The sequence below is a fragment of the Lissotriton vulgaris genome, chromosome 7 (assembly GCF_964263255.1).
Source record: "Lissotriton vulgaris chromosome 7, aLisVul1.2, whole genome shotgun sequence".
NCBI classification, from domain to species: Eukaryota; Metazoa; Chordata; class Amphibia; order Caudata; family Salamandridae; genus Lissotriton; species Lissotriton vulgaris.
Genome location: NC_141695.1, coordinates 1415104765 through 1415128703, shown reverse-complemented (window position 1 = coordinate 1415128703; position 23939 = coordinate 1415104765). Strand labels below are relative to the sequence as shown.

Below are 23939 nucleotides of genomic sequence, written 5' to 3'. Positions count from 1 at the left end.
AGACTATTCAGGAAGTGGGGCACTCCGACAATAGCCCTATTTGCAACACGACTGAATGCAAAATGCCAGTACTTTGCATCCAGGCAACCGGAGGCACTATCACAGGGGAATGCCCTATGGATAAGCTGGTCAAAAACATTTGCCTACGCTTTCCCCCCCCCCCCGATACCACTGATCCCCAGTGTTCTCAACAAATGCATGACCAGCAACATGACTCTGATCCTGGTGGCACCACAATGGGCCAGGCAGACCTGGTACTCCCAGATAATGGAGATGACGCAGGCCCCCCCCCACAAGTTCTCAAACAGAAGAGACCTACTCTTCATGGAAAACTGAGAAGTTCTACACCCAGAGCCGGAGAGCCTCAACCTCTCAGCCTGGCTCCTGAGGACTTAGAGTTCGCACATCTAAAACTACCAGAGAGCACCCTGCGGGTGCTGCGAGAGGCAAGAAGGCCCAGCACACGAAAATGCTATGGGGAAAAATGGAAAAGATTCACTCAGTGGTGTTGCAAGAAAAAACTCCACAGAAAGCTGACCAGGGAATCTACGGTGCTAAGGTACATCACGCACCTAATAAAGGCTAAGCTAAGCTCATCTTCGCTAAGGGTACACCTGGCAGCAATTGTGACATACACAAGAGGAGAAACGGGGAGGCTTCTTCACATCTCAAGTCATAAAAAGATTCCTGGAAGGGGCTAAAAGAATAGCGCCACCAAAAAGAATGCCGCCGCTGGCTTGGAACCTGAATGTAGTACTGACGGAGCTCATGAAAGCACCTTTCGAACCTATCCACAAAGCATCACTGCAAATTCTGACTATGAAAACAGCCTTTCTGGTAGCAATCACATCGCTACGGAGACTGAGCGTACTGCAGGCTCTAACACTACAGGAACCCTACATCCAGATAAATAGTGACAGGGTCGTAATGAGAACGGACCCGCACCTCATGCCGAAGGTGGTGTCAAGGTTCCACATGAATCAAAGTATTCAGATTCCTAGCTTCTTCCAAAACCCCACTACAAGCGCTGAGAGAGCACTCCACACTCAGACGCAAGAAGGGCAGTGATGCACTACATTGAAAGGACGAAAGGACACAGGAGGACAGAACAGTTCTTCGTAACCTTCGCAAACAGTTACATGGGTAAACCAGTGACAAAAAACACCATATGGATCGCACAGACAATACAATTCTGCCACAAGCAAGCCGGCCAGGAGCTAACCGGAGGGGCACAGGCCCACTCCACCAGGTAGAAAGGAGCAACAGTTGCCTTACTGGCCAACACACCAATTCAGGACATATATCTGGCGGCAACATGGGCTTCAGTGCACACGTTCACTAAGCACTATTGCGTGGATGTACAAATGAACAAGGAAGCACAAGTAGGACAAAAAGTGCTTCAACATATTTTCAACAACCAACGCTCATCTTCCACCCAACCGCCACAAAAGTAACAAAACCGCTACAAAATCTATGCACAGCATAGTGAATCCAGAAAGATTCACGCTGCAAAACGAATAGTTTCTTACCTGTCGGTGTAGTTTTGCAGCTTGAAGATCTTTCTGGATTCACTAGCTAACCCACCCGCCTCCGCCAGAAAGATGAGGCTGGAAAAGAAGGTGGAAACACATAGAAAAGGAATGAAAGATGAGGCCTACAAAAAACAGAAAAAAGAATCCGAAGATGGCGCCCAAGGGTGGTAGCTTCCGCCGGAAGCATGCCGACGTCACCGAAGGTACACCAAATGGTGGGACGTCGACGCCCACCTGGGCTACGAAAAAAAAGAGAGAAAAAGACTACGATTCCGGACCCAACCACCAGATTGCGGAATATGCACAGCATAGTGAATCCAGAAAGATCTTCAAGCTGCAAAACTACACCGACAGGTAAGAAACTCCTGTAGGAGTTCAACGTCGGGGGCGTATCTACGGAGGTATTGGAGCACTACAGTGCGTTTGATTTTATTTTGTTGGCCATTAACATTCCAGGATACTATGTCAATGTGTTGTCTGTGTCGTGTGCAACCCAGCCATCGATCCAGTCAATGATATTGGGTAGAGACCAAGTCTCCCTTTCACCCCCCTCCCGCCTACTGATTGTCAATGGAGTCAGAACAGTCATGTGAAGAAACGCATACAAACAGTAAGAATAAGAACTTGGAAACCCCCCCCCCCATCTCCCCTATCCCCCCTCATCAGCCCCCCTCCCTGCTACCCTGCCAAACTCGCCAGACATCCCCAACAAGCAGAGCGCCTGTAGCCCTAAAGAAACGATAACCTGTAAACTCAGGGGTGAGAACTACGACCAAGAATGCTACCGGGGCATCCATCCGACACCCCCCCCTTGTGCGTAACCTCATCAATACCATCATGTGCCCTGCTCAGGATCCGCGTCATGTTGTAACGGAGTACTTCCGGAGGACCCCACCGGGGGCGCAGCCCCCGTGGCACACATGTGACAGCGATTGTACTCTGGGGCTGCAAGTCAGTCTCTCGCATGGTCCCCATCAGGTTCAAAACCCCTCCTCCCCCCGTGGCCCCGCCACATCAATGTTATGTTATGTTATTTGGATTTTTTAAGCGCACAGCTGCCCAAGGTAAGGGGCGTCCCGGCGCTGTAACTGGAAAAAGTAACATAACTAATAACACAGAAAAAGCAGGGAGTGATTATTAAGACAGAGGAAAGAAATAGGTTTTGACAGCTTTCCTAAAAGCAAGAAGGTCATCCAAAGAGCGAATGTAGGCAGGAAGTACGTTCCATAGTTTAGAGGCCAAGACCGTAAACGATCGGCCACCCAATCTACATTTTTTAAATCGGTGGCTGATCCCCAAATACATTACGTGTCCATGAGTAATGGCTGTGCAGGCCAGCGTGGATCTCCATATCACCCCAGCTCCGGTGACGCCGACAGGCTGCGGGTCTTCCTCCTACTCTCCGGGTGTGGGCTTTCTTGTCGCCGTCGCGCATCCCCAGCTGATCCCACAGAGGACGCCAGAGACCGGGGTGCTGCATCTCTTCAGCTCCCCTCCCGCTCCGGACCTCTGTTTCTGGCTGCGCTCTTCAAGCCAAGCATGTATATCCTCTGCGGGGGGGTGAAGAACAAGGATTTCCCATCCGCCAGGACCTTGAACAGCGCCGGTAAGAACATCATTTACTTATATCCACGTTTCCAAAGTCCTCTCTTGACGGTGTCAAACGAGCGGCGCTCCTGCTGGACCTGAGCGTGAAGTCCGGGAAGAAGCGGATCGCGGCGTTGTCCACCCGAATGTCCCCACGTTGCTGGGCCGCCTGCAGGATTGCATCCCGATCCCTATAGTTGGGAATTCGCGCAATAATGGTACGCGGCGGCGGGATCGGTGCCCGATGTGCCCGCTCAAGCCTGGTCCCTGTTTTTAATTGCTCTGACGTTGTAAGATCCTCTGATGGACTTGTAAAATGATGCTTCCTATGCACAACTTAAAACAGCTACATCTCAATGCATATACTACAAATTGACTTCTACACGTCAAAGACTGACTTCGTTATGTGCCACTTCTTTTCTGAAAATGGTAAGGGTACTTCTGTCATGTTCTCTCCATATTTGCACGCCTTACATTTGTGGCATTTACTAAAGCCCTTGCTATTACTCAGCCAAGTCATTGTTGGAATTCTAGGGCTGTTGGTTACCAGTGCCTCGCTTAGGGATCTCGCCTTATGGAAAGTTATTAACCCCCCCACCCCCCCTTAACTTGTCTCAGGAAACCATCTCCCCGTAGTACATGCCAATGTTTTTGCGTAAAGGACCACAGCTCTTTATGCTGATTGCTGCACCCTGTAATAAAGCAAAATGGCGATGCTTGTGATTCTTTGCTTTTTGGGTGATCTGGAAATAACTTTTGTCTGGGTTTAGCATTGGCTTTGTCTCTTGCTGCTCTCAATACAATACTGTCTTACTGTAGCCCCTTTGTTTGAACCGGTCATTGAGTTGATCTTGAGCTTGACACAGTTCAGCAGGGCAGCTACAGTTCTCCAGTATTAGGGGTGTCTTTCATAGATTCACATGCTTGAATATTCCCCGTCGTCGAAGTGGGAGTCCCACGGTACATAAAATAGCAGTAATATATGCATGTATATATGAGAAATATTATAAATAAAATATACATACATATAATGCAATAAAAATGTAAACTTAAAAAAGTACCATAGAACAGAATAGGCCCTTTGAAAAGCCCAAGGGAGAATTCACTTTAGTAACTTATAGGAGTCATTATGTGTTGGTCCACATTCCAGCCAATCAGGCTGTAGCCTCCTCTAGAACCTTCTCCTCAGAAGCCCAAGTCCTCAGATTTTCTACCGCACGTCGTGTGAAGGGAGTCTCCCTGAGATCTGCTCAGTTTTCTTCAAGTTTCTTCATAATTTTCTTCAAAATGTCTTCTTCAAAGAAAACTCTGTTCAAGGCTTGTCCATCCTGTGGGAAACTTCGCCTTTTTCATGAGGATCCACACAGTAAGTGTATTTACTGTCTATATCCGGGCCATGTTGTCTCTACCTGCAGACTCTGTCGCAAATTTCCTCCTAAGACCTTGAGGGACAGAGAGGCTCGTCTCCTTCTGTGGCTACAGAAGTTGAAATCATCTGACAACATCGTGGCCGATGCTGAGAGTATGTCATCTGGTTTTTCTAAAACCTCTCAGAAGCGTGGGTCTGAGACTGAAATCCCCTCTCCTTTTCTTAAGAAGAGTAAAAAGCTGGGATCTTCCAAGGATGTCTCCTCACAAGACTTGCTTCAGGGCACGCCTACGGGACCTGGTTCTCTGGCGTCTCGTCCCAAGACCATGCCCTCCGTTTCTAAAACGGGCATTGGCTCGTCGACGCGTCCGTCGACGTCTTCAGCGTCTACGTAGTCTGTTTTGGCTTTTTCCACGTCAACGACTACTTCTTCCATGTCGACTAGTTCTGCCACGACGATGATCTCGTCGACGAGCAGCCAGGAGGTGAGACCCATCTCATCCATTATTATGATCTCGTCAATCAAACCGTCGACGAAGAAACCACCGTCGACGCATCCATCGTCGACAGCTCTCCCGTCGACGAAGACCAAGGCTTCATCGCCGACGACCGGATCCTCGTCGACGACAGCCCCGTCGACGATACCATCGACGCAGATGATGAACCCCCCGTCGACGGCTGCTCCGCCGACGACTTCCTCGTCGACAGCAAAGACCGCGATTCCATCGACGGCCTCGTCGACGGCCTTGTCGACGGCCTCGTCGACGACCAAAAAATCATCGTCTACCAAAATTAAATTTCCTATGCCGGATGCAGCGGCGCCAACGAAAAAACAACTAGAGGGTGTTACAGCTATGCCACTCTCGTCGACGGGCTCGTCGACGACACAGCAACCCCTACAATCTGCTACCACCTTCAAAGTGGTTTCTACTTCGTCCCTCAAGTCTGTACCACTGATACAGTTAAGTCCTATTAGGAGTGGATCGCAACCTCCGGAGAAATTATTTCAATCTGGAGCAGAGGAATCTGGAAATGATTCAGAAGTGGATCAACTTTACCAACCAGCAACCAGTCCCATCGGATTTACACATAAAGTGTCAGGACTACAGCGATGAGGATGAGTATGCGGATAATGCAGTCTAAGATGGGAACGTCCTTTTTCCATTGGATAGCACACAACAACCTAATTACGAACGCTTTACACAAATTCCTACGTCTATGGTCCAAAACCTACAACACATGCTGGATGACTACAATCGTAGATTTCCACCATCGCTGCCGCCTTCCCCAGCACCCCAAGTGCAACGGTCCCAGGCTCCAGCTCCACGCCCTCCGTCTCCAGCGCTTCAACCACAGTCTCCAGCACCTAGGCCTCGAGCTCAAGCGACTAATGCACCTACGTCTCCTTTAGGTGCTGCTCCTGATGAGGGTCAAACTCCACAAAACACTGGAGATAATGACACTGATGATGAGGAAATGCAGGATTGGGACAATTATAGGGCACAGACACCCTCTACTCCACCAACATCACCGAGAACTTCGCCACCAGTGGATATCGCAAGTTTCCACAGCCTTATGGTTCGTGCAGCAAAAAGGTTCCACCTAACGTTAGAAACGCAGCAAGCAGAATGTTTTCTGTATGACTTTAAAGACTTGCCTCAACGCCAAACTCATACCATTCCTATTATTGACCACATATGGGAAGAGGGTCTGAAATTGATGGAACGTCCTAACTCCATTCCAGCCGTTCTACCTAGACTGGACAAAAAATATAAAGCGCCGCCTACTTCCCCGGCCTGCTTAGTTTCACAGCCTAAAGCAGACTCAGTGATCACTCAGGCGGCACAAAAAAGGTCTCGAAATCCAGCCATACCCCTAACTTCCCCCCCGGATCAGGATGGCCGCAAATTGGACTCCATTGGTAAGAAATTTACCACAATGGCAGCAACAACGGTAAGAGCTTCCAACGCCTTAGCCATTCTGGGTCGACACGACCGTCAAATGTGGTCCGAGATCGCTGGTCTACTTCCCCAAATGCCCGATTCCATCCGGGAGGAAGCACAGGCCATCATTCTCGAGGGAGAAAAGATTTCAACGGAGATTATCGACTGTGCCGTCGATATAGCCTCTACTGGATTCCGACAATTGGCGGGTGCTGCAGTTTTGCGTCGCCAAGGCTGGCTGAAGTCAACAACCTTCCGGCCGGAAGTTCAATCTTGAGTGCTTGATTTGCCCTACGATGGCGAGTCTCTGTTTGGTAAGCACGTTGATGATGCCTTAGAACTCATCAAAAAAGACACGGACACAGCGAAGTCCTTAACAACTCTCCAATACAGGAAGAGGCCATTTCGTGGGGCACGTGGTAGAGGAGGAGGAACCTCTACTTTTCGAGGCACGAACCAATATAGAGGATACACTTACGACAACAGACAAAGAGGTTCCTATCAGTCCCAAAATCGTTCATCAACCTCCAGACCTTACCAGCGGAAATCCAACTACAGAGGTGGTGCGAACACCAGCAAAAAACAGTGAGAGGATTGTGCATCTTGGAGGTCGGATCTCGAAATTCTTCTGCAATTGGTCGAACATCACCAACGACCGATGGGTCTTGGATGTAGTTTCAAAGGGACACACCCTGGAATTTACGAAGTTTCCCCCCGCTCGCCCGCCTTCGGGCCCACCTTCTCCCCATTTCAAGGAACTGTTGGCCCAGGTGCAGCTTCTGATCAGGAAAGGAGCCATAGAATTGGTACCGCAATGTCAACGCGGCAAGGGATTCTACTCCAGTTTCTTTCTAGTGAAGAAAAAATCAGGAGAGTGGCGCCCCATCTTGGATCTCAGGGCTCTAAACAAGTTCATCGCGTCCAAGACTTTTCAGATGCTAACCCTGCTTCAAATCTTGAATTTCCTCATTCCAGGAGAGTTCTTTTCGACAATAGACCTTCAAGATGCATATTTCCATGTGCCTATTCACACCAGGCACAGGAAATACCTTCGTTTTACAGTCGGCCAATTTCACTACCAATTCAAGGTCCTCCCATTCGGCCTTCGATCGGCACCGAGGGTATTTACCAAGATCCTAGCCCCGGTGGCCGCTTACCTGCGCTTACCGAGCATCCAGTTTTATCCGTATCTGGACGATTGCCTCATAAAAGCCAGGACTTTCCAACTGACACAAGAACACACACAAGTCTGCATATCCCTGTTCGAAACTTTAGGTTTCTCCATCAATTGCCTGAAGTCACACTTTCGCCCTTCTCAACAACAAGACTTTCTAGGAGCCTCGCTCGATTCTCGGCTAGGGCAGGTGTTCGTTTCACAGGAACGTCAGGGCAGAATGTTACAAAAAGTTCAGTTCCTGCAGTCAAGACAGTACGTTTCTGTCCGAATGTACAAGTCATTCCTCGGCATGGCTTCTTCGTGCATTCAACTGATTCCCAACTGCAGACTGCACATGAGAGTCCTTCAGGAAGAACTCGACAGCCAGTGGAAGCAGGTATCAGGGTCGTTCGAGGACAAGATCCATCTAACGTCCCGCATAGAAAGAGCTTTGGAGTGGTGGGCTCATCCTCCAAATATAGCAACAGGTCGTTCATTCAAGGACGAACAACTGACACTGACGACAGACGCCTCCCTAGAAGGTTGGGGTGCTCATCTCGACGGAATGTCCGTGAGAGGCAAGTGGACGGCGTCTCAGCGCACTTGGCACATAAATCGCTTAGAACTACTGGCGATTTTCTTGGCCTTGAAGTCCTTTCAAAGAGTAGTGCAGGGACAGACATTGTTGGTGAAGACAGACAATACCACCAGCATGCACTACATCAACAAACAAGGCGGCACAAGATCTCTCGTGCTATCACAGCTGGCACAGGAAATTTGGGACTGGGCTCTACAACGTCAAATACATCTCCAAGCTATCCATGTACCAGGTGTGGCCAATGTGCTGGCGGACGCGCTCAGCAGAGCCCTCTCGGACAACCATGAATGGGAACTCCACCAACCAACGTTGGAGTACATCTTCCGACAGTGGGGCCGACCGCAGTTGGATCTCTTTGCAACTGTTCTCAACAGGAAATGTCTAAGGTTTGCGAGCCGGCATCCTCACAAGGAGTCGAGTGGGAATGCTTTTTCAATAAATTGGTCGAACGCCTTCAGTTATGCATTCCCTCCTCTGTCGCTCATTCCACGTCTGTTACACAGAATGAGATTCCAACCATGTCGGATGATCCTGATCGCACCCAAATGGCCGAGACGTCCTTGGTTCTCAGATCTCCTCCTATTCTCTCTGCCACAACCGATGCGGTTGCATCCGCTACCACATCTTCTCACAATGCATCAAGGTCAAATATGCCATCCGGATCCAGCATACCTTCAACTTCATGCTTGGAACCTGAGTACTATGAATTTGCACACATGAATATCGACAAGGATTGTAGGGCAGTGCTATCAAATGCTCGAGCACAATCTACTGTCAAAACTTACCAGCTGAAATGAAGCGTTTTTGCGCTTGGTGTTCCACTAGATCACTAGATCCCATGTGTGCTCAGCCAGAACAAATTTTGCCATTCTTTTTGTCGCTAGCAAAATCAGGACTATCTCACTCCACCCTTAAGGTTTTTCTGGCTGCTATCTCTCGTTTCCGTCATGATGGCATAACATCTTTGTACTCTTCCAGGATCATAAGACAGTTCTTCAAAGGCCTTTTTAGGATGTTTCCTCCAATCCGTCGGCCTCCACCTTCATGGCGACTCAACCTAGTTCTGTCTCAGCTGCTTTTGCCTCCATTCGAGCCCATCCATTCTTCCAATCTGAAGTTCCTCACGTGGAAAGTGGCTCTGTTACTTGCTCTGACCTCTTCTAGACGCGTCAGCGACATTCAAGCTTTTACTATACAGCCACCGTTTTTGCAATTTTCCAACGAGGCTGTTACCTTGAGAACAAATCCCAGTTTTATTCCTAAGGTTCCCAGTGACTTTCATCTCAATGAACCTATTGTTCTTAAGACTTTCTTCCCTGCACCTCAATCTGCAGCGGAGCGCTCCTTACACACTCTGGATGTGAAGCGCTGTCTTAAATTTTACATTCAATGCACAGCTACCTTCAGAAAGTCTGATCAATTGTTTGTTGCATATGGCCCAGTATGCAAAGGACAACCCGTAACTAAACAGACTATCACCAGATGGATATCGTCTGCCATATCCTATTGTCATCAACGGGCTGGCAAGCCCCTTCCTGCTCCTGCTCGAGCTCATTCCACGAGAGCTGTGTCGACTTCTGCTGCCCTCTTTGCGGGGGTACCTCTAAGACAAATCTGCAGAGCTGCTACTTGGTCCAGCAGCCATACTTTCACGAAGCACTACTGCCTGCAATCAACAGATGCCGCGGATGCGGCAGTGGGTCAAGCGGTGCTGCGGAATCTTTTCCATTAAAGGTGAGCCTCTGTTGCTACCCGCCTCCAGTCATAAAGGTATTGTCATGTTTTGGTTTTTTATTGCTTATTAAGTGATAAGTTATGCCTAAACTTTATTTGTATCTTCCTTTATGACTAATGTATGTTTTACTGCTTTCTATTCTTATTCAAGCATGTGAATCTATGAAAGACACCCCTAATACTGGAGAAGAACATAAGTTACTTACCTGTAAACTGTGGTTCTCCAGTATTGGTGTCTTTCATAGATTCGCATGCGACCCTCCCATCCTCCCCTCAGAGGCTCTCTTCTCAAACATTTATACTTACTTGTGCTACGAAAATCTGAGGACTTGGGCTTCTGAGGAGAAGGTTCTAGAGGAGGCTACAGCCTGATTGGCTGGAATGTGGACCAACACATAATGACTCCTATAAGTTACTAAAGTGAATTCTCCCTTGGGCTTTTCAATGGGCCTATTCTGTTCTATGGTACTTTTTTAAGTTTACATTTTTATTGCATTATATGTATGTATATTTTATTTATAATATTTCTCATATATACATGCATATATTACTGCTATTTTATGTACCGTGGGACTCCCACTTCGAAGACGGGGAATATTCAAGCATGTGAATCTATGAAAGACACCAATACTGGAGAACCACAGTTTACAGGTAAGTAACTTATGTTCTTCCTCCTCCTTCCTTAAATTTTCCACGTAAGGAATTCTGTTCACCAATTTGGAAGCCAAGATGGAAGCTGCGGGCATACAGTGTTGTGTTGCCCGTAGTCTCCTTGCGCAAGGTTTTGGTTTTAATTTTTCCTTCCTCAGTATATACTGGGATGTCCAAGAACTGGACTTCCTCCTTGCTAAGATTTGGTGTAAAGCTCAGATTCAAGACATTTTTGCCAAGGCTCTCAAATGTCACGCTGATTGTGATTCGCCTTGCCAGATTATTAAAAGATCATCAATATAACTGGTCCAAAGGACCACGTTGTTGGGCATTTCTCTGGCATATTGTGTGCGCGAGCACCTGCTCCTCCCACCAGCCCATATGTAAATTTGCACAACTGGGAACGAAGCAGGTGCCTATTGCCGTCCCTCTCATCTGATGGTATTGATCTTTACCAAACAGAACAATGTTATTTTTTAGACACCAATCCAACATGTCTATTAGCATTTCAGTGTGCCTGTACTATGTTAGGGGTCGGGAGTTCATAAAGTATTTCACTGCCCTTACTCCATCTTCATGTGAGATACTGGTATATAGGGAGGAGACATCTAGAGTTATCTTAAGAAAGCCCTCCTCCCAGTTGATATCATATACCTTCCTTAAGAAATCACTAGTGTCTAGTAAAGAATGATACTTTTCACAAAGTCCTGTAAAAAGAAATCTAAAAACCTGGAAGTATTTTCAAATAGGCTTCCAATCAATGCTCTTAAGCAACTTCGCTTTAAGGTACAGGAAAAAGTGTCGCAGGAGAATAATTTTTGAGGAATGTATATTCAGGTTGTGACATATGCCTACTGACCTCCACTGATCTAGCCGCATGTAATAGCTGGTAACTACTTTTTGCAAAATACCCTAGTCTGCCCTCCAGTAGCATTTCCTGCCCCCGATTTGTGATTTTGCTTTTTGATAAATGTCAATCTGCCACAGGACGATGTTCCCGCCATTGTCTGCCTGTCTAACAACTGTCAGGCCTTGCTTGCAACTTTTCCATCAATTTGCCATACCCTATGTCCCTTGCTTGTATAGAACTTAGTTGTTTTGTATATAGTTCCTTCAAGTCTTGAATAACTAACTCATTGAAGAAATCTATAGAATCCTTGGGGACCATGGGTAGAAAAGGTTGACCGTGGTTTGAAGGTTGTGTTGGGTTTGTCATACACGGAGACCTTGTTCCTTCAAAAATGTTGTCAGATGCCTACTGCATACCACCCATTTCCAGACTTATCAGGTGTGTGTGTATGTATGTATGTATGTATGTATGTATGTATGTATGTATGTGTATGTGTGTGTGTGTGTGCTCTGGGATCCTGAGTGTTGGCATCATAATCAGTGCTTTTAGCTATGCCGAGGCTTCCCCAAGAAGAGAACTAGGATTACAGCTAAGCAACATTTCCTTCCTCTCCTTTTGAGATAGGCAACCACTAACCTGCATGAAAGAAGGCTTCAATAAACTGCCTATTGCATTTAAGCTATATCTTCTGGATTTAAGTTACAGCAGTACTCCTATAACTGGGCTCAGTTTTCATGGTCTTGTTTTTATGTTCTGTGAGTTTTTAACTTGGTTGTAATACCCACTCTTTTAATTTTAGTTTACATCGGCAGCCGAAACATCTCTTGGCATTTTTGTTGGCTGAGTTGGGTACTAGGTAAGTAACATTTTGCATTTAATTATTTCTTATTTTTTTCTATTTGACAGTCTTTATTATAGTCTGAGTCGTAAAAACTATACTGCATTGAATCGGGAATTCTGGGATTTAAGTCTGTAGGCAGTTTACGGTTAATGCATGAGCAATGTTGGTGTAGCATCCTTCACCCTTTTAAAATCTTGGAGTTGCATTGAACAAATGTTTATTTTTATCAGGATCATTTCAATGTAACCTCGGACCCTTTTGATAGTGCATGCACATTATGTTTATTATGCAGTTTTTTTTTTATATTGTTTTAAAAAGCAGACAATCATATTGGGTCTCTTCTCTTAAGATATTATTTTCTCCTAAGTTACTATTAACCCCGAAGTTGCTGTTCTGTTGGATACTTCGAACCAAAGATTCTTCCGCTTTTAAACATCCCAGACACTGGACTGGATCCGCCTTTCTATAATAAAATGCTGTGTACTGGTGGTATGTGCAGTCAGATTCTTGTGACGGCCTTACACCACACTGGGAGTGATTGTACAGAGGTATATTTAGGCACCCAACCTGTTTGCTGACGTCACTTCCTTTTTATTCACTCTTGCACGTGGATCTGTAGCTCCACTCCCAAATTTGTCCATTGTATTGATGCTAAATTCCCAAAATTCAAGTGTGCCAAAGTAAATGTACCCACTCCACAAATCTACAGACCTTTAATCATTCCACAACTGCCTAAAATTGTTCTCTTGTAGGGGATTTCCGTGTATAGTCCAAATCATGTGAATAGTCCCGCCCATGTGCGTGGACCCCAGAGCACTTCATTGGATAGATCTTCTTAAGTTGTCGTATTCTGCCTTTTTTAAGGAAGACCTGCTTATACACTTAAGAGATACAGACAATAATGCAGCCTAACTAACTAGGCTACACTGGTCATTACTTAATCTTGAAGTGAAAAAATAGCCAGTTAACTTTTAAATTTAGTAATTTTACTGAGGTTCAACACATAGAAAACTCCTTCACAAAACTCTTTCTTTTCATGATAGAGGTGAGAGGGTTGGACAGAGAAGCCCCCATAGGCTGCCATTGTCTGCAAATTGATACCGTGCCTTTAAGAGTCTCCAGAGACTCCCAGTATCCCATGCTGCACAGCCAGTGGCAGTTACTTTCAGTTCTTTTTTCCGGCTCCTGCTAGCAGGAACCTGGAGCATTGAGCTCTACCTTTTTTTGGTATTTTCTTCTGAATTTATTAAAGTATTTGAATTTCTGCAATTTCACTCCACTTCTTTGGCCTGTATCTACCTTCTGCTGTACTTGTTTGGCAGAATTTCTACAGTTTTCTTGTCATGATGCCTTCTATGTTCGACAAGTGTCCTGACTGTGGTGGAAAGAAGCTAAGTCTGTGTCTGCTTATCTCTCATGTGCCGGATACCTGCTCTTTCTGCAAAACCTTTTCTAGACTCGCCCTGCGTGACCGGGAGAAGATTAGACTCCAGGGGTTGGAGCAGCGAAGACCAAACACAGCATCTACAACCTCTGGGCAAGGAGAGGGTAAGTCCTCTGCCAAAACCCATGCTTCGACCTCGGTGGGGGGCTCCCCAGTCAAAAAACAGTGGAAAAACGACGCGGTCATGGTCGGCGTAGAAGACTACTACGTCAATCAGGTTTGACAACGATATGCTCTCCGTCGACTGGGCCGAAGCGAGGCCAAGGAAAAGGACGGCGAGATCTCGGCCGAGATCGCCGTTGCAGATGTCTCCTCGTTCAATGTTGACCCACAACACAGATTGCCGTCGAGGCATCATCGTTGTCGATCGGAGTCACGGAGACACCGGCAGTCGCCATAGACATCTACAAGAAGGTCGACATCGAGGAGTCCCCTTCAACGTCGAGGTACTGTTTCGGGACTCGCTCCGTAGTGAGCCTGTCTATGTCGACAGGGAGTTCACAGTCCAGATGATGTATACGTTCACAGTCTAGCAGTAGATCGACATCTAGGGGGAGGTCTGGATTTGAGTCCAGGGCGCCGCCTTCGCAGCCATCTCAAACGGAGGAGGCTGGTCTCTTCTGCAGATTCGGAGTACTCCCATACCTATTTACCATCAAGGATGCCTCCTGCTCCTCGTCAACCGGTGGTCGTGCCTTCAACTCCTCCACCACCGCCGCCACCTCCGGTTCATTCTCTGACTCCTTCTCTGCCTCAGCCTGGGCCCACAGCTCCTCAGCCCACGCGTCCTGCAGCGCCTCGAAGACCAAGGTCACTGTCTTGGCCGTGACATCCTTCCCGTAGCCACTGCCGGTCTTCAACGCGATGTCTGCCATTGCTACGAGAGATCTTGCTCCTGGCATACCAGGGACTCCTCTCTAACGGACTCTTCTTCTCAAAGAGTGTCTCCCATTGATATCACCACCTTTCAGGAGGTTCTGGTCAGAGGGGCGTCAAAACGGAACATTCCCTTGTCCTCCCCTTTGCCATCGACTTCAGTTATATTTGAAACTCTCCAGCAAAGACCAGCATCTCGTCCCTTGTTTCTGTTGGTGCCTGGTTTATTGGAACCTGCTATTGAACTGTTCTTGACTTCTTCTATAAAATCTGTGCTTTCTAGGCTTCAGAAGAAATACCGCCCACCTGATACGGATCCGGATCCTGCCTTCCTTCAAATGGACCCCCACCCCGACTTGGTCATCGTGGTGGTGGTGGTGGTGGTGGCGGCAAAGAAACAGCATGCTACGGCTCCGCTGTACCACCTGATGAAAAAAGCCGCAGGCTGGATTCGGTGGGGAGAAAATTTTGCAACACTGCAGCTACATCCATGAAGGTGGCCAGCTCTACTGCCTTGCTGGGCCGGTATGACCGATCCCTGTGGGAGTCGCTTCAACAGTTTGTGGACCTCCTGCTCATGGACAAGTGGAGGACTTTCATGAGATATTGAATGAAGGACTGATGGTTTCGAATCAAATCAGTGCTGCAGCGGATACTTAGCTCTTGTCAGCTCATGGATGTTGCCACGGAGTTGCTCTCCGGAGGCATTCCTGTCTGTCTTACCTCACTGAAGCTGGAGGCTTAACAGCACATCTCTAATCTACCATTCTCTGGCACGACCCTCTTTGGTTACCATGTGGATGAAAAGCTGGCTCGCATGAAGACTGAAATGGAGACTATAAAGGCTGTAGGTCTAGAGAAGCCTAAAGAACAACGCAAAACCTTCTGCCCATTCCAACAGTGTTATTCCTTCCAGAGGTTCCAATGATTTCAAAGCAGTCAGTCCAATCAACAGCAGTTTCAGCAGTCTTTTCAGCCGTTTCAGAAACACCAGTCGCGAGGACGGTCCAACCAGCAGTGTGCACAAGGCCCCTGCTGGTTCCAAGCCCTGAAGGGTTACTTCCCCATCTTCTGTTACCCACTCCGGTGGGGGGAAGCATTTAAAGTTAACTGTCTGAGTGGCAGAAAATATCTCCGGACAATTGGGTGCTAAATATGCGCAATGGATTCTCGCTACGTTTCACATCCCCTGTTCCGTCGATTCTTCCAACTCGCTTACGCTACATGCTACGCGAGTTACAGGGGGAGGCCAATATCCTCTTACAGAAAAGGGCGATAGAACCGGTTCCTATTGCACAGAAAGAAAAAGGTCTGTATTCTCGGTTCTTTCTAGTCCCCAAGAAAGACCATAATGAGTTCAGACCCATCCTTGACTTGTGACATGCGAACAAATGGATTCGCAGAGAAGTTTTGAATGTTGTCCTTGCATCAAATCTACCCTCTGCTTCATCAGAGAGACTGGCTATGCGCAATAGATCTGCAAGACACATTTTCACATGTCCGTAGCGAGGAAACCTTGCAAGTTCCTGCGATTCACCATAGGCAACAACCACTATCAATACTCTGTGCTTCCCTTCGACCTAAAGTCAGCACCCTGGACATTTTCCAAATGCATGGCCGTAGTTGCTGCACAACTAAGGAAGAGCAAGGTGTTCGTCTACCCATATCTTGACGACTGGCGATCAAGGCAGCTATGTCCCAGGAAGCGCGACTGCATTTCAATTGGACTTCCAATCTCCTCCTTCGTTTGGGCCTCCACATCAACCTCACGAGGTCTATTGACTCCTGTCCAATGTCTACAGGACCTGGGCGCCACCATCGATAGTCGCACGGCAAATGTGTCCTCTTCGGAGGAGAGATGCTTATCGATCCTGCGGAAGGCTCAGGCCCTCATGACCATGCCCTCACCGACTGAGGAAGGTATCTTATCTCCTGGGCTCCATGGCCTCCTGTATCTTCCTCACTCCAAATGCATGACTCCGTATGAGACCCCTGCAAGAATGTCTGGAGGATCAGTGGGACCAGAAACTAGGGGATTAGGAAGACCGGATTCAGCTGTCTCAGCAGGTCCTCCAGTCCATCCGATGGTGTTCTCCCCACAATCTCCTACGAGGGTTCTCCTCCCACAAGGAGATACCGACGCAAACCATAGTGACGGATGTTTCTCTCCACGGTTGGGGTGCGCATTCAGACCACCTTTAGATACAGGATATGTGGTCCCTGAAGGAGGCCACATACTACATCAACTTCCTGGATCTTTGAGCAGTTCATTTGGCACTGAAAGCCTTCCAGCTGTCATTTCACACCAGTTCCCTACTTGCCCAGACAGACATTCCGACAACAATGTTCTATCTCAACAAGCAGGGACCTTGAGACCTCTAGTGTTCTCGGGAAGCCCAGGTCATCTGGAAATGGCTATTGGCCAGGAATGTGACCATCACAGCAACTCCCCTCCCAGGTGTTCAAAATGCTCATGTGGACGCTCTCAGCAGACTCATTCAAGAAAATCACAAATGGGTCTTAAATGACGAAGTGGTACGACACATCTTCGGAAGATGGGGTACTCCAGAGGACAATATGTTCACTACCACAGAAAACAGCAAATGCCACGACATCACCTCCAGGTTTTACCAACCTGGGACTCTGGGGAATGCACTGTGGATCAACTGGTCAGGCGGCTTTCTCTACGCTTTTCTTCCAATTCCCCTGATCCTGACAGTACTGATCAAGCGCTCACAATCATAGGCCAAGATTATACTTGTTGCTCTGGAGTACCCATGTCCGTGGTGGTTCACAGACCTACTCCACCCGTCTCTCTTGCCACATCTCCGTCGTCCATGCTGGCCGGACTTTCTAACGAATTTCGGCGGACAGATTGTTCACACCAAACTCTTGTCGTTGAATTTGGCGGCATGGCTCCTGAGTTAGTACAGTACGGACATTTGATTCTCCCTCGGGACTACATGGAGATATTGAAGGCGGCCAAACTGCCATCTACACGCACTTCCTATGCATATAAACATCCTGTGATTCTGGGCAAATAACGTAATCTCCCCGTGCCTAACAAAAATGAATGTGTCCTCATGTAACTTAACTGGTGCTATTTAAAGCGCTCTGATACCCGATTCGGGTCAAGTTTGCGTTATATAAAACTCTGCTAAAAATATATAAATGGAAGAGATTTTGCATCTGGTGTGTGTCTAAGAATGTGGGTCCTACCTCCTGCAAGGAAGAAGTTTTCCTTCCTTACTTGCTACACTTAGCTCAATCTTACCTTCACTTTCATTCGATTAAAGTTCACCTGGCAGCTTTAACTTCTTATAGGAAATGTCCTTCACAAACTCCCCTTTTAAAAATACCAGTCATCAGATTTTCAGGACCGGGGTCTAATTTACAGCCTAGAGCTCACTCTACCAGAGTTAAAGCTGCTACAGCTGCTTTACTACTTAACGCACCTATTTCGGAAAGCTATAAGGCTGCCACTTGAAAGTCAGTTCATACTTTTACTAAACACTACTGCCTAGAATATGATGCTAGGGCAGATGGTCAGGTTGGGCAGGCTTTACTTTGCATTCTATTTGCACAATAGTGAGGTTGTTCTGTTTCTTCCACCGCTGGTGAGTTTTTGGGATGGGCTTGCTATTCTATTCACATGACTGACTATACACGGAAATCCCCTACAAGAGAAGGAATCGTTTCTTACCTGTATCTTTAGTTCTCTTGTAGGGGTATTTCCGTGATAGTCCTAAACAACCCGCCTGCCTCCCCGGTGGCAGAAACAGACTTGCCCAGGACTCCCCAAGCATTGCTACTCTATGCCTTCAAAAAGAACTGAAAGTAACTGTCTCTGGCTGTACATCATGGGATACCGGGGGTCTCTGGAGGCTCTTAAAGGTATCCATTTCCAGACACATAATGGCAGCCTATGGGGGCTTCTCTGTCCAACCCTTTCATCTCGATCATGAAAAAAAGGAGTTTTGTGAAGGAGTTTTCTATGTGTTAAAACTCAGTAAAATTGCTAAAAGCAAGAGTTAACTGGCTATTTTTGTTCACTTCAAGATAAAGTAATGGCCAGTATAGCCTAGTTAGTTAGGCTGCATTGTCTTGTTATCTTTTAAGTGTATGCAGGCCTTCCTGAAGAAAGGCAGAGGATGACCATTTAAGAAGATATATCTAATGAAGTGCTCCGGGTCCACGCAAATGGGCGGGACAATTCACATGATTATGACTGTCACGGAAATTCCCCTACAAGAGAACTAAAGTTACAGGTTGCATTTAGATGGCGCTTACTACCCCTGAGGTAGCGTCTAAGCGCTTTTTCCGCGAGTAGCACGCTACTCCGTGACCCATAGAGGATTAGTGTTGAATTAGTATAGTGAAACATGCAAGTACATTTTAAGTGGTGGATAGGTTAGTTATTTGGATTTGGAATGATAGCAGAAGGATAGAGGAGGACAAAGGTTTGAATTTATATAGCGCTTGTTGATGCACGCTATTCAGGAAGCCTACAAAGGATTTGTGGTGAATTAATATGGGGAAATATGAAGTAATTTCAGTGGTGGATATTAGTCAGTTACTTGGAGTGAGAAGGATAGCGGAGGGATAAAAGGGGAAGAAAGATTTGCATTCATATAGCACTTGTTTAATCGCTTTTCTGGCGAGTAGCACGCCACTCCAGAACCCATAAAGGATTACTGTTGAAAATTAGTATAGTAAAAAAATATGAAGTAATTGGAGTAGTGTATGTTATTCGGTTATTTGGGTAGTATATTAGTATAGTTTAATATGGAATTTGAGAAGTTAACATGTTAGTCAATTTCAATTGAAAAAAATAGAGGAGGGATAAAAGAGCGAAAGATTTTTTTTTTTTTTTTAGGTCTTAGCAATTTGAGGAGGCTTTTGGATGAGTAAAAAAGAGTTTTGGGTATTGCTAAATGAGAAAAAGGGCAGCATTTCCTACCCTAGTCCCGACCAGTCTCTAACAGGCTCAAACAGGCAATTAGCCTCGACGCCCGGGCTGAGACGCCCTAAGCCTGGCCTTTTTATAGTCCTAGTAATCGGGTGACTCCTTCAGCCAGTGGGAACCCTAACCCTAACACTATCCAATCACAACACTAGCCTACAGAATTTCAAATGATTAATCTTGCGCAGGTCTTTTCCACTCTGTATCAAGTATATTGGCTAGTAGCCGTGGATTTGCAGAATTTATACTTTTTGATGGATACATCTGCCTGTGGATTACTCGCCTTTCGAATTGCACTCTGCCTCAGCATTCCACGGAAACTTCTTCCTAGCTCTCCTACGTCGACGAGGATGTCGCAGTGCACATCTCTGCTCACGACTCCGTATGACGTCATCGGAGCCATAAGAAGACGTTGGCGTGCTGATGTCCGTTCCCTTTTTTAAACGTCTTTTTTCTAGGACTCTCCATTGTTTGTATTACTTTATTTTACAGCATGAATCCTTTTCTGGGTTTACATGCTGTGCATTATTCCGCCATCTAGTGGTTGGGTCTGGAATTATTATTTTTTGTTGCTTTTCTCGTTTTGATTATCGACCACCATTTGGTGCTAGGTACATCCCTGGTGTGACGTCTGACAGCGCCCTGGAGGTGTTGTTCGTGGTAGCCATCTTCAGATTCTTTTTTCCGCTCTTGGGTCTTGAAGCAAGACAGGACGATCCAATAGTTTTTCTGGAAAAACCCTGAAAAAAGAAAAGTCGAGAATCCGAGTAAACTCCATCAACATCACAACTGGACATAAGGACAGAACTCAGAGAGCGACATCACAACAGAAGACTTCAAAGTCGACATGTGGCGAGGTAGAGGCCATGGAACATACCCCCTTCAAATTCTGCCCAGAGTACCACTGCAAATTCACACAACGCGATCCACACGATGTGTGCAGCCTCTGCCTACCCACGGACCATAAAGACAAGGACTGTGAGGCTTGCGTGGTGTTCCTACCAAAAACCCTCGGGACACGCCGAAAGCAGAGAGAGGCCCACTATGCACCGATATCACAGGCTCCGAAGAAGACTTCACTGAAAGACGTAGGTTTATCCAGCAATGAAGAGGGCCAGGAAGTGTCTGCAGAATCGAGGCATAAAGGATCAAATGTCGAAATTCTGGAAGGTGACTCAGAAAACACCAACCCCACACAAAGGTGAGCAATTCAGGTAACAAGATGGATAAGGTAAGACAACAATACACATCCGTCACAACCGAAGGGCCACAAAAAGACAGCGAGGGAAAATCACCCAAAGCGTCAAACTAGGGTCTACTTTGAAACTCCAAATGGAAGCGCATTGCCGTTGAAACAAGAGGCAAGCGCAAGCAAGAAAAGGAAATCTCCGGTCTGACGCCGAGAAAACCCTCTTAGTCGAAAGGAAGAGAATGACTCGAAGTCAGAATGGCAACGCTCCTCCAAAAAAAGGAGTTCAACGCTTCACTAAATGACTTCTGGATTTCAAAGGTTCGAGCCACCGAGGCGGACGTCTACGCCAAAGGTGAAGAAGAGAAAATTCTCGAATCACCTCCGAACCTCGTGATAAAGATCTTTAGGATTACATAGATGCTCTCAAAGAGGATGAAGCCTCAGAAAATTTTGAAGACACATGGAATGGCCTTGACACCGAAAGTCCCGAAGAGGAGAAATGCTGCTATCCTTCAAAGGAATCTCCACCAGATGAAATTGCCTCCTACAACAGCCTTCTTAAAAGAGCCGCAGACACTTTCGGAGTCCCCCTCAAGGAATAGAAAGGAGATGCATGTTTCCTCTTAAACATTTGCCCCAGTCAATAAGAGGGTACATTACCTGCTTATGCTACCAAGCATCCTAGATCAAGGTAAGGAAGCCTTCAAGGAACCAGCCTCAAGCAAAGGGGTAACACCAAGGTTCGAGAAGAAGTTCAAAAGCCTTTTCTAAAGACCCTAAATATATTCAAGGAAACAGAGCCTGACTCCATCGTCACCACGGCCAGGAGAATAGCAAATGCCCTCTCAACCACTGGACCACCCCCCAGGGAAGGTAAGCAAATGGATGGATATGGTGGGGAGAAAGATGGAGAAGGAGGCAGCAATGTAGTGGCCATCACTAACTCAAATGCCCCGTTGAACAGGTACGGACATCAACAGTGGGAGGACATTAGAGGAGCTCATCAACAAGCTCCCAGAGGAAGACAAGAAAAGAGCGAAGTCCATTGTCCAGAAAGGCAAAAAACATCGCAAACATGCCTTGAATCTGCATTGGATGCAGCAGACGCAGCCAGTAGACAAATGTGCACAGGCACCACTCTAAGATGTGCCTGGCTTAGAATTTCAGAATTTAAGCAGGAGGTTCAAACTTCCGTCATTAACAGGCCTTTCACAGGGGAAGCACTTTTAGAAAGGAGGTGGATATATCTCTCCAACAAATCAAAAAGGATAACAATACTTCAAGAGCTACAGAAGCCCTGCCGCAAAGGAGGACTTTCAAAAGAGTAGCTTTAACAGAAAGCCCACAATAAGATGAACAGTTGTTCAAAGGAAACACATTTCACACCAACAAGGGAATGGTCAACAAACAAGCCAACAAACCGGATACCAAGTTTGGCAGCAACATCCGAAGCCGTCCTCTCGAGGAAGAGGCCAAATTTCTAGAGGAAGAGGAAATAGTTCATATTGACTCCTACAAGGAGAAAGACACACACCCAACACCAGTGGCAATAAATTACCACACAGTTGGATATTACATTTAGTAAAGTACAGGTATTGCATAGAGTTCACAAAATCCACCTGCAAAACCACCCAATGTAAAAAAAAAAAGTTCCTCAAATCAGAACTGTCAATAAAATTCAGAAAGCCAAGACCTTCTCCAAAAACAAGCAATAGTTGGTACCAAAACAAGAGTGCTTCAAAGGAAATTACTCTCCGTATTTCCTAGTTCCGGAACAAGACCCATCACACTGTCAGTTCAAGCTCTCGGGAACCCCAATGATAGACTTGTTTGCAACACTACAGAACAAGAAATGCCAGTTCTTTGCCTCGAGGTTTCATCAGCACCTGCCCAAAAGGGAATGCCCGATAACTAAATTAGTCGGTGACATTTGCATACGCTTTTCCACCAAAACCCCTAATCCAAAGAGTACTGGAAAAGGCAAGGCAACTGGAGACAAACCTAATTCTGATTGCCCCACAATGGCCCAGACAAACATGGTATTCAAGTCTGCTAGAACTGTCCAGGGGACAAATAATCAAGATCAGAGTGGACAAAGACCTGTTGACAGTGCAACAAGGCCAAATCTTTCATCCGGAACCAACAGCGCTACACCAAGCAGCTTGACATTGGGTACGCAGAGTTTGGTCATCTCAACCTGCCTGTAAGAACAATGTACATTTTTAAAGAAGCAAGAAAATCACTACAAGGAAATGGTATGCTGCAAAATGGAAGCGATACACCACTTGGTGAACAGCTAACAACCAAATGAAATCAATCAACCTATAGGAAACAGTCATCATACATCGAACTCGTCCATTAGACAGTCACATCAACTACTCTAGCATAAAGGTACACCTCTCATTCATTGTAGCATATACCATAGGGAAAACAGTCAAAAGCTTCTTCATAAGACCTGTCATTAAACGATTCCTAGAGGAAGCTAAAGGAGTTGCTCATCCAAGAACAGCTCCAGTGCCCATGTGGAGTCTAAATACAGTTCTCACACAACTTGTGGCTGAAACTTTTGAGCCCATGCCTTGACCCCCTGTGCCTCATGAGAACAGTCCAGCCCGAACTACCAAACCATGTCTTTCCTAGACCGGAATCAAGCATCCAAGGACTGGTTTCTGGCTATCAGCCTACTTCAGCCTGGATAGCTTGACTCCAGAGATGTGGAGAGCCTGGGACTCACGTCTGAGCATACCCAGCCCACTCGGGGTGAAAATTGCAAAAAACACAGTTGATGGACAGAATGCAGAACAATGTCTTACATTCAACATCGCCGACGGACCAGATGACTACACGGTCGTAGAGACCGATAAGAAAACATCTAAAGAGGTTGGAGAGACATAGACCCCTAAACCCTCGACAGACTCTCGAAAAAGTCTTACGTCCACGAAAGGAGCACTGGCGCCGAAAATGTCGACAGCCGCAGCTGTAGCCAGGGACAAACAGCCCAGCGGATCCTTCGAAAATGACTCCCAGACTGCTAAAACAGGTGAAAAGCCAAGGTCATCTAAGCACGTCCCCGAAAAAGACTGCTAGATGCCGAAGGAAAAGGACCCGAAGGCTACTTAGATGACTACATCGAAGAGATCGGCCGAAACACTCAACTCCTACCAGGCCGCCGAAATGGAGAGGAAAAAGAAGGCTCGAGCTGA

The 23939-nt window shown here is 46.6% G+C and overlaps 1 protein-coding gene across 1 annotated transcript in view; it reads left to right on the top strand.

Annotated features, from left to right (window-relative positions):
- EIF2S2 (eukaryotic translation initiation factor 2 subunit beta) overlaps positions 1-23939 on the top strand; it is a 482918-nt gene that overhangs the window by 297971 nt on the left and 161008 nt on the right. The window contains exon 7 of the mRNA XM_086932192.1: positions 12220-12276. Coding sequence (XP_086788318.1) covers positions 12220-12276 — 57 coding nt within the window. The remainder of the gene's footprint in view (positions 1-12219; positions 12277-23939) is intronic.